The sequence below is a fragment of the Argentina anserina genome, chromosome 2 (assembly GCF_933775445.1).
Source record: "Argentina anserina chromosome 2, drPotAnse1.1, whole genome shotgun sequence".
Taxonomy (NCBI): Eukaryota; Viridiplantae; Streptophyta; class Magnoliopsida; order Rosales; family Rosaceae; genus Argentina; species Argentina anserina.
In genome coordinates, this window is record NC_065873.1 from 24,178,423 (window position 1) to 24,193,886 (window position 15,464).

General features: G+C 36.7%; 2 protein-coding genes across 6 annotated transcripts; one reads left to right on the forward strand and one right to left on the reverse strand.

Annotated features, from left to right (window-relative positions):
* LOC126782389 (protein tesmin/TSO1-like CXC 2) lies at positions 1-4,963 on the forward strand. Of its 3 annotated transcripts, none has more exons than XM_050507625.1 (12): positions 1-154; positions 564-718; positions 814-1,372; positions 1,466-1,612; positions 1,926-2,503; positions 2,594-2,668; positions 2,758-2,914; positions 2,995-3,093; positions 3,186-3,252; positions 3,775-3,943; positions 4,042-4,599; positions 4,686-4,963. In XM_050507625.1, the coding sequence occupies exons 1-11, from the start codon at positions 86-88 to the stop codon at positions 4,568-4,570; spliced, it is 2,604 nt and encodes an 867-aa protein (XP_050363582.1). In that variant the 5' UTR covers positions 1-85; the 3' UTR covers positions 4,571-4,599; positions 4,686-4,963. The 3 variants fall into 3 exon arrangements, with proteins under 3 accessions (XP_050363582.1, XP_050363585.1, XP_050363583.1); XM_050507628.1 differs by having other exon boundaries at positions 4,069-4,599; XM_050507626.1 differs by having other exon boundaries at positions 841-1,372.
* Positions 4,964-5,695: 732 nt separating this feature from the next.
* Positions 5,696-9,537, reverse strand: LOC126782398 (uncharacterized). Of its 3 annotated transcripts, none has more exons than XM_050507640.1 (10): positions 9,346-9,537; positions 9,074-9,150; positions 8,803-8,911; positions 8,032-8,068; positions 7,834-7,903; positions 7,586-7,690; positions 6,624-6,774; positions 6,419-6,516; positions 6,147-6,240; positions 5,696-6,070 (listed from the first exon to the last, which is right to left on the reverse strand). In XM_050507640.1, exons 2-10 carry the CDS (start codon positions 9,102-9,104, stop codon positions 5,980-5,982), a joined length of 786 nt encoding a protein of 261 aa, XP_050363597.1. In that variant the 5' UTR covers positions 9,105-9,150; positions 9,346-9,537; the 3' UTR covers positions 5,696-5,979. The 3 variants fall into 3 exon arrangements, with proteins under 3 accessions (XP_050363597.1, XP_050363598.1, XP_050363599.1); XM_050507641.1 differs by having other exon boundaries at positions 9,403-9,438; XM_050507642.1 differs by having other exon boundaries at positions 5,699-6,070; positions 6,419-6,501; positions 9,346-9,531.
* Between the last annotated feature and the right edge of the window lie 5,927 nt (positions 9,538-15,464).

Below are 15,464 nucleotides of genomic sequence, written 5' to 3' on the forward strand. Positions count from 1 at the left end.
GTAGTCATCAGTTCCAGAACACTGGAGAGAGGCTTAAATTACTAACTACAGAAGATGCAGCCGGTTAGGGTTTCTTCACACCACCATGAACTCTCCTGATTCTCCCAAGCCCAAACCCACCCCCTCTCCCTCCTCCCACTCTCCTCCTGTCCAAGTAACCTCTCTCTTTCACTTCAGTTCTCCGATTCGATCCCAATTTTACCTGCTGATTATTTCCATTTTAGACTTTTAACTGTGATGCTTGTGCAATTCTGTGACTGGGTTTCAGTTTGGTTGTGCATCCGACTGTTCTATGGTGTTTGGAGTTTTGAGAACTGGAGTCCTTTGTAGTAATTTCTAGAAATTAGAATCATGAGTAATGCTTTCGTGATTGCGATACTCGATTCACTGGCTTAGATGAATGGCTGGAAGTGTTTGTTGTTAGAGCTTGAATGCTTGCCTTGCATGCGTAACTGTTTTTCCTTAGTGTAGAGAAGTGTCATTCTGTCGAATTTGTGACTATTGATTTCATTGTCGAAAACTTGTTGTAAATAGCTGATTTATTGTTTGGTTAATTGACTCAGGAGTCTCCGGTATTTAGTTTTATTAACAATCTGTCCCCAATAAAGACTGTGAAGGCTACACATATAGCACCGGGGTTCCCTGGACTTAACTCTCCGCCTCTTGTGTTTACATCACCGCGACTCAATCCATACAGTGAAACGAGTTTCCTTAAGAGGTCTGACTTTAGTTGCTGTTTTGTTATGATGATCTCATCGAATCATTTGTGTTTGCTTGGTATTTAAAACGTTAGAAATTTGCGATTCTCATCAGGCGGTATCAACACTCAGAATTATCCAGTGCAGGACTAACTGAAGATCATGATGAAGGCAAGAAGTTTGCTGATGGTCCAGTGGACCCTGTGAAGCCTTCGACACACTTGATTACCCCTGGCACTGGAGACTGCAGGACTAAGAAATCTGTCGAAACTTATTCCTCTAGCTCCTCAGAGTGTGTAGATGAGTTCTTGGCTGATTCCGCTGATGGGGACTGTGTGAATTCTGATCAATCCGTTGATCCATGTTTGGAACATTCTAGCAGTGTGCTGGAGCCATCGAGATATGGCTTATGCAAGTCCGACGAACTCACATTAACACTTGGCAACAAAATTGATGATGCAACCAACTCAAGAACAGAAGCTCAGGCACCTTGTATGATATCTGAGCAGGCTCATGAGTACAATCTTGGAAAGGAAACATTGATTGCAAAGCCGAGTACAAGTGAAAATCAAAGGAGTGATGAATTGCCATTTAACAAATGCAAAAATATTGAATCTGGTTTACCTGTTGATAATGCATTCAGGAGTGAATATCACCAAGATTTGCATGATCAGGTAATCGGTGTTTGTTTGTTTTAATTGTAGGGTGAAATTACTTAGTTTATCTGATTAGAAAATGATTTGACTGTTCACATGCTTTAATTACAGGGTCTAAGAGGTGAATCTCAGCATGATTATGATTATAGCCCTCAATCTCTAGCTGGAGCTTTGCATATTGGTCAGGTGTATGATGATGAGAATGCTGGTTCAATTCCGAACAGACTGGTTGAAAATGCTATAATGCATGCTCCTAAGGTATGAAAATGCCCCTGAATTATGTGCACCAACTTGCAGTCTCTTATGGATCTCTTTTTTAGATTCAAGAATTAGCTTTTATTGAACTCGTCCTTTTCTCTATAATCTTTCAAAAAAATGTCAAGATGTGTGTTTTAGTTAGTATCATTGCTGCATCATCCTTATCTATTTTAATTTATTTGTATGAATGAAGCTTTTTATCAATATTTTGAAAGTAAGGCATTTGTTTGGTATGTTAAGAATGCTTTTCATTACACTAGAATAGTTATAAGATCAATCAGGCAACTCAAGTAATAACCAATATGGCATGCAGAGACGTTGCCTTAGGTTTGAAGAGGTTCCTCACGCTAGTACCGAAGGGGATAGGTCTTTGAGTCTTTCGAATGAGGTTAGCAATTCAGAACCACCTACCAGCAATGTAGAATCTGAGATAGTGGAAACATCTCATGTGAACTTAAGTGAAACTTCTACGAAGAGACAAATGGAAACTTCATTACCACCTCGGGGTACTGGAAAATCTTGTTTAACTGTTTGTAAGCCATCAGGTATTGGCTTGCATCTAAACAGTATTGTCAATGCTGCATCAGTGGTTAGTGGTGCAAAAACCATAAGATTAGCAGACCGCTACACTGGTGTGCAAGTTATGAACTCAGCATCTATTAGTGTAAGGCGCTGTCCCAATTCATTGAATGTGGTTGAGAGAGATTCTGTTGGTGCAGTAGATTGGAGGAAGGAAACTGAGACTTCAGTTCCTGCAAGTTCAGCTACTACCCAGTCTCCCCACTCTGTGGAATATGAGCATCATGGGTCTATGCATGAGGTTAGGATATCTGATTCTCGCAGTATAGACAGTAACGAAGAGTGCGACCAATCTAGCCCATACATAAAGAGGTTTGTGTCATGTTCTTTTGTATGGTGTCGCACAATTCTTTCTTTGTTTTCATCTGTGGTATTAACATCTTTTAGTTTGTGAGTCTCCAGGAAAAGAGCGGCAAAAACTATTGATAGTGATGGCTGTAAGCGCTGCAAATGCAAAAAGACCAAATGCTTGAAACTGTAGGTTAATCCACCTTTTTCCAATAAAATCTATGAGTGCAGTGCACATATATGTCACTTGGTAATACACTTCTTTTCTCTTTTTGCAGTTATTGTGATTGTTTTTCTGCTGGAATCTATTGTGATACAACTTGTGCTTGCCAAGAGTGCTTTAACAGACCCCAGTATGAAGATATGGTTCTTGAGACAAGACAAAAAATAGAATTGCGTAACCCTCTTGCATTTGCTCCCAAGATTGTAGAGCATGTAAGTGTATCTTTTATATCAAATTTTTAAATTATGAATTAATAAATTTTTTAGTATTTATTTTTGAGTGTCTACGACAGGAAGACGAAAAACAAGTCACACCAGCCTCGGCCAGACATAAAAGAGGGTGCAATTGCAAAAAGTCAATGTGTCTGAAAAAATATTGTGAATGTTACCAGGTCTTGAATATTGTTTCTGTATTTCTATGCTGACTATTGCTATCTTGCTAATTTCAATTCATCCTAAATTCTCAAACTGTGTTTTCTTGAAGGCTAATGTAGGATGCTCCTATGGATGCCGGTGTGAAGGATGTCAAAACACTTACGGAAAGAGGGGAGGTAAGCCTCTTCACTAATAGAATATGCTTCCAACTTTTGTGCAACAAATTTTTAATTTTATTCTTTGCACTTGCGTAATATTCAATAGTAGCATTTTCTTGCCAGATAGTCTGGTATGCTATTGCGTTAACTTATAGTAATATTTTCTTGCCAGATATTCTGGTATGCTATTGCGTTAACTCATCAACAGCAATCAGGACCACACTTTCGGACATGATTCCTCTCAATCTTCCAATACCACTATCTAGTTAACATAGCACACAAGACTATCAGAATAGGAAATTATCCCATATTATGTAGTTTATGATGTTTATCTTATATTTTAGGGTGATACTACTGGCACTTCCCATTTAGCTTTTTTCACTACAAAGATTAGTATTCTGTGAAGTTGGATGCTTTCACAGTATTGGGTGGAAGAAGCTACTCAATCTTTGTAGCATTTCTTGGAATAACATTACATAATGTGTTCTTACCCCCTGACATCAGTTAATCTTTTTTCTAACATAAGCTTATATGTTATAGAGTCTGTTGAGGCGGATTCTGGTGTGGCTGGAGAAGTGATCACCGGAAAAGATGGTACGGAAACAAGGGAAAGCATATTTGATAAGAAGCTGCAAACTGTGGCTACAAGGAAAGATTCAGCTCATTCACCCAAACTCACTCCGTTGACACCATCATTGCAATGGTTTGAGTAAGATTCTAGATCTTGAAGTCCCAGTAACCTTGACATGCTATCTCATAGTTTGATCCCTGCTTATTCATTTCTTGATACATACTTTTTTTTTTCAGTGATAAACATAACTTATCAAAATCCAGGGTCCTTCCGGCAATATGCTGTTCATCCTCTCGATCTGCTCTTACCATCATATCACATTACGAAAAATCAACGAGATCTCCTCAGAGAAACTCGGAGAAGAGTGATAATCATATGGACACAAGTCACTGCCTGTCAGGGATTTCTCTTCATTCGCGTAGTTCACCAGTCACTCCGATGCATCCATTAGGTGAGATGAAATCATTCCAGGGCTTTGACTCTGAGAAGGGGCATCATGATGTTTTGCAAGATGATACACCTGAGATATTGAAGGACACTTCAAACCCCATTAAGTCAGTGAAAGTGAGTTCCCCAAATAAGAAGCGTGTTTCTCCTCCTCATAGCCTCAATCTTGAGCTTGGTACAAGCACTTCAGGGAGCTTGAGAAGTGGTCGCAAGTTCATACTGAGGGCTGTGCCTTCTTTTCCACCTCTTACCCCTTGTATTGGTTCAAAAGGTAGAACTATTCAGAACATAAGTGATCCCCTTCAAGACAAGGATTAAAAGAAATATTGGGACTACTGGAATTCATGGTGAGACATTACAGCTCCTCAACTTGCTATTAAAAGTAGAGTACTAAAGCTTCATTACTAATCCTTTGGCATATTACTTGTTCCAGATAACCATGGTCTTTGATAGTTGCACTTAGGCTGAGAAAGAAGATTTTTCCAGACATTGGTCTGTGGTTCGAATGTTGTCAGGTTCGAATATGGTGACATCCTCAAATGTCTGAAGTATACAACTTTTCCTTACGTGTATGATTTTCACAGTTAACTACTGTACCATGTGGCTTTGTTTCTGTAATGGAAACAGTATAACTGCATCATTATTTGCAGTCATTTCTTCATGTTTTTCCTCATGATTATAGTTTGCATTTCGTTGTTAATTTGAATCCTCCATTGCTCAACTGTTCAATTGAATCTACAAAAATACCTACATTGACATATTTACTCTTAACTTTTAGAGGATGAATTCAATCCTTGTCATTATTATTGGAAAATTCTCCAATGGCCGGTTTCTTTACTTTTTTGGTCATAAAAAATATAAATACTAGTGAGTTATACCAGTACTATTGAGAGAGTTGTATTGAATACAAGTCAGATTTATACAGATATACTAGCTACTTTAGGTCAGTCAGCAGCCGACAGCACCGAGCAGTGCCAGCATATCGGAGAAGAAAGACGGTGTTGCCGAAAGCATAAAGCTTATTAGGCAGCAGACGCGAACACTGTTGATGTCGAACGTCAGCCTCCAAGCGTACTGCCCTTTTCTTGTTGCCAACACTGGTCAACTTTCCAATACACTAGTTAGGGACGCTTTATATGGAGTACAGTAGTAGCAGATTTATCCACAGTTGATACGGTTTACTATTCGAGATAGCCATAGTGGTACATCACCCAAGCATGAAAGTCCAGAATCATAAGCGCATTCATAGCTAGAAATGTAGAAAGTATACCACCGATTACAATCACACGAGAACCACAGCCATTGTTACGGTTTCCACAGTTCAAATGATTTATTTATTTTTGTTCATGTAATCGTGTTTGAACTGATATGATATGAATTGGAACAGTGAATAACATAAATACTAGAGAAGTAATACAAAACACTTCATTATCATCTCTCTTTCTGGCCAGTGAAAAACACTTCATTATAAAACAACAAATATCTGTGAATGTGAACAAAGAGAACCATATTTCCCCCCACCCCCGACTGCAATAGCTGAGACATTATTTTGCAAAAGAAAAATAAAGAGAGCGATCAAGAACACTGCCACTAACATATATGTATCCCCAAACCACCATCTACTCTAGCCGGTATGCCCTCTTCATGTCCCTTTTTGTCTATAAACCGATCCATATTTGTAAACCCCTTGCATACTATCTCACCATTCACCATTTATTGCTTTTTGACTAGTACGATCGGGATCCCTGAAGCCCCAAACTTACAGTCAGCCAAGTACAAAGTTCATCGGTTTCCTCAGGGATGGTGTAATGACCTAGACTGCATTGCCAAATGTAGGATTTATAAAAAAAAAAAGGAACAAAATATAAAGAAACTTTATGACAGAATCACGTACCCATTGTATGTTCTAAACATGAGATTTCGAAATCCAGCTGCACTTAAGGTTTGTGCAGATTTCTCTCCGTGTTTATGTGCAACCACGTCATCACCTGCAATGAAGAACCAAAACATCAGATTAACTAAACTGTGTTTCGTATACCTTTTGTTTCTAAAATTGCAAAATATAAATATAATCAACCAAACAAACAATGTAACAGTGTGTCGCTGTTTCCAAACATACTTCTGAAGAAGTGTATTATCATACTGGACATGAGAAAATTTGATTACCTGTGCCATGACACAGCAAAATGGGCAAAGATGCCGCATGCCTTGAAGCCTCGCATGACCCCTCCATCCGGTTCCTTAAGGTCCTATAAGAAATATAGCTGCTGACATGAGTTGAATGATTATTAACAATAGATGTGTGTGGCGGGGGTTATGTGATGTGCATATGAACAAATCCATATCAGTGCACACATGATAGAAGCTAAACCTTGAACATGGCAGCCAGCCACTTAGAGCAACAATTGCACTAAGGTTAACTGGATATGGGTTTCCATTTCCATATTGTCCTAAAACACGACATGTGGCAGAGTAAAGGGCAGTTGCAGCACCCATGCTGAAGCCTCCAACACCTAGTTTTACTGTTCAAAAGAGCACAATTTACTTAAGCAAATATATAAAGCATCTACAATTCCTATAAAAAAAATCACGTCAATAACACCTACATAGTCAATGTTTTCGAAAGAATACTGTGATTCACAACTTCAATGCAGAATCACCAATTATCTTTCTTCTAATTAGCTGTAAAAGAACTATGGATTTCATATATCTGCTAGTCTTGACACCTTGACAGAATTAGGTATTTCTATAGCAATATTGAAGATCAAATGAGAGTTCTGTCAATCAATTCACAGAAGGCCGCAATTATGAAATGAAAATTAAAGTTGTCTGATGTTGTATTTACAGATAAAACGGAGCATTGAGTATAAAGGAAGCATTAACTATAATTTCTATTAGTTACATGAACGGAAAATAAGTTCACTATACCTGATGAGAAAAGACGACAGATAACAGGGAGCATTAATTGATCATAATATTAGTTATTATAGTAGATTATGAGTCATGAAAACTGAATAGAGGCATAAATGAAATAAGCAAATAACTTCAATTCAGTGGAGCACAAGCAAAGGTACCAATCACAGAGAATTTTCACTTTTGAATTGAATCCTTTTATTTAAAAAGTAGAAATTGCATGAATCCCGAACCCTTTAGCCCAAAACTCTTTATACCTCTTTACACACTATCAAACAATACCAGGCCCTAATTTATCCTGTATTAAACACTTTCGCTAATCATTGTTGAAAAAAAAAGGAACACTTGCTGAAAACATTTGCAACAGAAAAATACAACTCAGATTTAAGAGTTCAGAAATCTTTCAATAAAGGAACATACTATTAGATGGCTCTGTGGACAAGAGGTTGGCTACATGCGCTGCTGAGGCATCTAACCCCTCCATGTCATCAGGACCATCTTCTGAAATGTCCCCCATGTCAAACCCTGTCATGAACCATTTAAACAGATCAGCTTGAAGATATAAGCAACAAAAATTATAATCATAAACCAAATGCCTAAAACTCACACCACCTTAATTTGATGGTGATTTTCAGCAAAGGGAATAGGTCCACAACAATAAATCTTACAAGCAGTGCAAGGAAATCCACCAAATAATGCTACTGGCCGAGATGGAGCAGTAGGGCATATCCACTTGATCTGTAAGTTAGACAGTGACTTATGTAAACAATTAGCACTATAGTCTCTTAATTAGAAGATTAATTGTGCAGGTAGAATCATAAGCATGAGTACGATAGTAAACTATAGCTTAAAATGACTATCCTTACATTTGGAAGAGGAAGGGTTTCCAAGAGCTGGGACCAACTGCAAAACAAAGAACCAAGTGGAAAATCGAGCTTAGGACCACTACTGGTTAATTTATCTTGTCAACTGAGCATAAAAAAAAATCTGGAAGAACACAACATTTCTGTCCAACCATATGTTTCAAATTGATAAAACTAAGGGGAACTAAGCTAGTGATGAAATGGTCCCCTATTGTTGACTCTGAATATTCAAATGCTTGATTCAAGACCTCCCCAACATGACTTTGAATGTCAAAAGAGGAATCACAGGGACATTTATGAAATTGTTTCTTTGGTTCACGGCAGTAGCATCCGCATTCAATTAGAGTTAGAATCTTCCAAATGCAAAGGGCTAAAAGACTAGTTGAATAACAGACCTATCCATAACACGACAAAAACCTTGACATTCTTCATTTCTCCATCTTACTTTTCATGTTAAAGAAAAAAAAAACTTCCCTACTCTTGCAGTCATACTCATTTAAAAGGGAAGGGAAACAACTCGTATCCTCAAAGGGGGCTAATAACTCCACCGTCATAACTATTGAAACATGGACGTCCACAAAATCAAGGGGAGTAAAACATGAGAGCTGTATTGCTACCGTGAACTTGACATGACAAGGTACAATTATCATACTATGAATTTCAGTTCTCCTGATCAATTTGTTAAGAACAAGTTTCACCTAAGTACAATACTACAATGACAATGGTGACCGGCACAAAGATCTTCAAACGTATATGATAAAAGAATAGCAATACCTTGATCCCTTATCACCAAGGCCATGCAGCCAAACTATAGTTGCTTGGTGAGTTCCTTTTGGCCTGACCACATGGGTCCTCCCAAACTCCAATCTCCCAGTTCTACTACCTAACAAGTTGAACTAACAAATATTCAAAACCAACAATCATTAAGCTACTTAATTACCAAGACACCAGCATGAACCAAAGCAAGAAGTCTTTAGAAAAAGCTTTACACTCTATATAAATATAAACTAAGCAACATAGACACCAGCACTGAACAATGACTAACCAGAACCAGTGTTGGGATTATTGTAGCTCATTCTCTTTGATCACCCAATATCCGATATTCACACCCAAGATGACTTCCTGCAATTGAAAAGTAATAGTATTGGCTACACCTATTTATACCCCTGTGGGGAGTGGTAATGAAAATGTAATAAAGCCAATAAATCTGCACAAGTCACATCTAGCACACAGCTCCTTAAAAAAAAGATTATCAGAAAGGGAAGGGCACCCAGAAAAAGCTAGGAATCTTTATAAGCACATAAGGCACATTAATACCAACTCAAACTAATGCAGAAACTTAACCAAGATAGAGTTTGAGTTTGCAATGCGCACACAACGACTGGAATTGAGAATCTATATTAGTGGCCTCCAATAGGTAAAGTAAAGCAGTTCAACTACAGCAACCCCAGAATACAATCACAAATTATATATCTTTCTCTGCAAAGAAACCATTTTTTCCTCCAAAGGAAACAATGCATTGTTTGAGAAAGAGTTTATCTTTTTATGAGGTATTGAAAATTTCAGGCACATATAAAAGATCTGGAAAAGTATAAAATATTGAATATTGCCAGTGAGAAACGGAAGTGGGAGGGTTTAAGCTTTTAGTACCAACCTGGTATGGAATAGAAACTCAAAAGAATATGGGCTTTTGTCTTTCTTCTCTCTCTTACTCTCTCTGTGTTGTGTTTTGCCTTTTTCTGCTTCACACAACTTTCTCCAACTCTCAGTCTCACTTGTTTTCTGTGGTTTGTTCATACTTCACAGAACCCACCCACAAAACCTCAAGCTCTTTCCTTTTTTTTCTTTTCTTTTTCTATTTCTATTTCTTTTTTTGGCTGGAGAAGTCAGAAGGTCTGAAAACTAATCATTTTCTTGCAGGCTTTCTTTCCCAGACCAAAATGCCCTTCTTGTTTTTTAACCTACTACTGTACACTATGGTAAAAATGTTTAAACCTTTTTATGGAAAATGTAAAAACTTTTGTAAGAAAATATCCAAAGGGAGAAATTCTCTTGCTTGCCATTTTCATCTATCTGAAAAATCTTAGAGCACTGTGATGTTTTACACTACGAACTTAGAACAGTAATGTTACCAACTCTAGGAATGTCCTTTGCGGATGTTGGGGACAATATAGTGAATTCAAGAAGTTCCACAACTGCATTATGTTCAAACAATATATGATGCCAACCCTCCCATGCGTCATCATTTAGCTACAGGCATCTGTATTCACAATTGTGATGATTCTATGAAGTGGCAAATCTTCAACTCATGTGTCATTCATTGTATTTCATGTCGATACTTCAACTTCACTCATTTCATTTTGAACAATAATATTCTGAAGTGATTTTGAACAATAATGTGATGAAAATAGTAAATGAAAGATTTGAAATTTAAATCATCACAACGGAATAAAAATATAAAAAAAAACTCTTAATAAGCGCACAATCTTTCTTTAATCTTTTTTATTTTTGAAAAAACAAATCATCAAGATTGTGTGTTTGTTTATTGCTTTTTGCTACATTAGCGTTTTTTCAGTTGTGATTCAAGAGTCTTAATCCAATTACATGCATTTAGAATTTAGAATGGCCTAAAAGACTCTGTGATTTGGTTTCATATGACCTTAAGGAGTTGCTTTCAAGTTTTCAACTCTTTGTTACTTCCCCACCACATTCAAAGGAGAATATGCTATATTCTATAGGAAATGTTTGTTCATACCCAAAACTGACTAGTTCACAATCATCTTTGCATTAAGAATAAGGAAAAATATTAAGAATGGTACGTCAACTTTGCTCCACTAATAATTTAAGTTTCTCAACTTTTAAAAATAATGCGTTAGTACTTAAGTATCATTCTTGGTATCATTTATGTACATGACGTTAACTCCTCCATTAAATTTTTCGTTAAATCTCATATTTTCAGAGATAAGTTAGTCTTTCAAACTTTTACAACTTTTTTCCTCCTGATCTTATTAATTCCCTCCAAAACAAACAAGTCCTTCAAACTTTTCAAGCCTACATTCTATTCTTAATTCCCTCCAAAACCACAATTAACCACCCACATTATTTTCCCATCAGAAAATTATATGCAGCGCGCAGTTCTATGACAATATATATACTCACCCTTCAGATTTCAGAACTCAAATTTTGCAATGAAACTTTCAAAGATTCTAAAAAAAAAAATCATCTTGCATGCCGCATACTGTATAGAGACAAACCCACAAAAAAGGAAGGAGCAGAAAAACTAAAGTATGTTTTTCATGCCTGGATATGGTTGTGGACCTCCATCAAATCGAAAAGAACTCCAGTATTTTAATTTTAAGCTTAACAGTTTTTTAAATTAAATCTTTTACACAAATTTGTTTTCTTCTCTTCCTTAAGTTTTTCTCTCCAATATCTAGTTTCTAGATGAAGCTCACGAGAAGATTCATGTTTGAAAGTGAAGAGAAGAGAAAGGTGTTTGACATGTCGTGTAGAATTCTCTTAAATATGATGAGATTATTAGTCAAAATACTAGTTTACCCTCCATTTAACACTGTTAAGAGTTAATGTCATGTACACATCGAATCGATACTTCATGTACTAATGTGTTATTTGAGAAAGTTAAGCTTAATTATTAATAAAAGAAAGTTGATGTACCGTTCTTAAAATTTTCCCTAAGAATAAACATGGGATGGTACTTTGAACAGAGTTTTCACTAATTTCTAGCCTAATAAGCATACAAACACCATATGCTGATTCCTTTCTAATTTAATCTAGTAAGCACTTCAATATTGTAATCAATGCTTAAGAACGGCTCAAAATGGAGATTAGACAAAAGTTAAATGATTCTTAGGAATACAATTTCTGCTTGTCGGGTATTATACTAGTAATTATATCCTTGAAACATTCCACCTGTTCTCCACTAGTCTAATTCAAGTTCCAAGACCTGGTTTTATAGGGTTTAACGGCAAATGGATTCTCTGATGGGGATTCTAGATGCACCTCCATTTTTACCAAGTGTACCTCACTATCTTTATTTTTCTCACAAATTGTCAATTTTGCCCATTTTGTTATTGTTGCATATTCTTTGCTTTGGCGTTGAGTCTGAATCTCATATCTTCAATTTTTTTCACACTTTTCCATCTATTGTATATATCTCTATATATCAGCATTCACCCAGTAAATCATATTGGATTCGTCCAAGCAACAACAAATCAACCCAAATGTTTTTTTCATTCCAATGAAGACATATCGGTCAAGTTTCTCCAATCTGAGTGCAAAATATATCGTCCTACTCAGCCAACAATGTAGACACCAACAGTAGCTTCCATCTTGGTAAACATCGCCAAATCTCCAACAGCATAAACCCTTGAAAAGCAACAACAAGAAATCAAGGTCAGATAGATCTCACTAAAACAAAACAAATAAAATTATCAGCAACTATAAGCACAAAACCAATTGAAAATATATGACATATTCATTAGTTTTGGAACTTCGACCTGGGTGTTTAAGAGAAATTAAAAAGGATCTATGAAGAAATCTTCTAGTGAAGAGGGAAGAAGAAGAATAAAAATATAAAATGAAATGTACGTACGTTGAGTTTTTTTTAATTGAATAGTTGGAAGGATAAAATAGTAATGAAAATCATACAAAAATTTACGGAGGTATATATAGTAAATTTTGATGTGCAAATAGAACCACTCTTCTCTGATTTCTCTGGCAGTCCCTTTTATTTTCTGGTTTTTATCCTAGTGGCCTACTATAATGTAATAAAAAAACACACTAGAACAGTGTACAGTGTACTGTAATGTATGGAGTGCTATTTTTATTCTCCTTCTTAATATTAGGTTTAAACAAAGAAAAACGAGGGAAAAACTTGGGTATCCAACATAGGATCCAAAAATCCTCGTATTCATGTGCCAAATGCCAGTTTGTGAAAGCCATCATAGAAAAGTACAAGCACATTTGAACATGCGGGTGCTGCTTGAGCAAGTTGCAGAAGTACACATTATTGAGAATATACATTGCAAGTTGAAAATTGAGACTTTGTATGTGGATTTATAAGAATTTGGATCTTTCTATCTATTGTCAATTAGTTTTGAATGTGAACTTCAGATCACTTTATAAAAGCGAGTTATCATATGATCATTTAGTTTTTCTTTACTTACTGTTGTGTATAAGTTTTCACTTTGATTTTTCCTCCTTACTGCTGATGGAGATCCTTGACCTTATGTTTTAATTTTACTGATATAGCTGCTTCATTTGTGTCTTATTACTTGTTTGGTATTTTGATTTGTTTCTTGCTAGGTCTATATGTTGATTCTGTTCCCTTTGCTAGCTGCTTTTCTGCCTAGCCAGGCCAGTTCCTTTTTTAGGCTTATAAAACTTGTTCTGTAATAACCCTAAATTTCAAACACATTATTTGAATTAATTGAGTTCTATAAAGACATGAATTTCAGTTTAAATGAAATTGATTGTTTGCGATACTTTGAAACGAAAAACGGAAACGTTTTCGGAACGTTTAATAAGAAAAACGTTACGTTTCCGAACGGAATTATCGACTTTTATTCCGTCGCTCGGTTGCGGAAACTTTCTTCACAAAAGTTGTAGAGCTCGGCGATACGAGTGCGTGGACATGTGACGCGTCCGAATCGGACGTCGGAGGTGAAAGTTATTAACGTCGGAAGTTAGTTTCCGATTTTGAAAACGAGTATAAAAGGGCATTTTTGTGATTAGGGTTTCCATTTCAGGAAACCCTTCTCTCTCTCTTCATTTCCGCCGCTCTCAACTCTCTCTCTCCCCGATTTTCTTCTCTTCTCCTTCTCCGAAATCCTCCTCTTCGATTCGCCGTCTCCGAGCCGCCGTGACGTGCACTGCCCCACTCTACGTCGCCGCAAGGACTCCCTCAGCCATCCTCCAGCCCACTAGCTCGTGCCTCGCCGTCGTGAGATCGCAAGGACGCAGCAAAGTTTCTGCAGATTCCCTCCGCCGCTGCCAAGCTACTCCGGCGCTCCCCACGGCTCAATCAAGGTAAGGGATGAATGAATCGAGTTGTGGTGATGATGTTGTTGGGTTTTTGAATGGATTTGTGGGAGTTTGATGTGGGATGGGGGAGAGGGTTACCGCCGCCTAGAGGCGGCGCGTGAGGGTGCTAGGGATAGCCTATGGGTAGTCGGAGGCCGTAGAAAGAAAGAGGGGGAGGAGGGGGAGAGTTTGGGCACGGCGGTGGCATCACACGCGCCTTGGTTGGCGTTGGCGAGTGAGCCCCACGCGCAGCCTGCCGGCGGTGGCGCGTGTACCCCACGCGCCGCCACGTGCGGCGGCGCGTGAACAGTGATTCCGAGAAAGGTATTTTGGTAATTTACTTAAATGTAAATGTAAATTTTATTTACTACGGTAAATGTAAATATAAATTACTTTCAGTAAATGTAAAAAGTAATTTGTAAAAGGGTAATTTAGTAAATTTTATTTACTGAGATAGTATTTACATTTAAACAGTACGTATACGTACAGAAATACGTATATAATATTTATACGTACATAAATACGTATATAATATTTATACGTACAGAAATACGTATATAATATTTATACGTACAGAAATACGTATATAGTACTTATACGTACAGAAATACGTATATAATATTTATACGTACAGAAATACGTATATAGTACTTATACGTACAGAAATACGTATTATTTGAGTATTTGTACAGTAACCGTGAATAGTACCAGTGAACAGTAACACTGAACAGTAACTTCGTAAAACCGAAAATTGCTGAACAGTAACCGATTATTACTGTTTCGGCATTTAAAGGTTTACGAAACGATTCTAAATTCTTTTCTTATCTTTTCAAGGTGATCGTTAAATCAGGAAAATGAATTATCATCGGGAATTGTGGAATTACGCTCAAGTCAATAAGGTGAGTAAAATCTCACATATTTATGAATCTACCCTTGCGGAGATTCAAGATTTTACAAGAGTTTTTAATATTGAATTACGACATGTATACGATATAGTGGATTATATATATATTGTATAAATGGTAATAAGTACATATATATAGTTTGCTATATTATATACTGTTATAAATTCATTGGGATTTGTCATTTCGATGACGAGAATTAAATATTGAGCATGAGATTTAATTTATACAATATGAGGTGTGATTATTGTACGTGGTTTTAACATGGTGTTTGTTAAAACGTTTTGTCTTCGGACGAGTTTTGTTTTCGAATGAGTTTTGTCTTCGGACGTGTTATGAAATATGACATGTATATGATATAATGGATTATATATATTGTATAAATGGTAAATATGTACATATATATATAGTTTGCTATATAATATACTGTTATGATTTTATCGTGTTTTATGTCATTTTGATGACGAGATTTATATATCGAGCATGTGATTT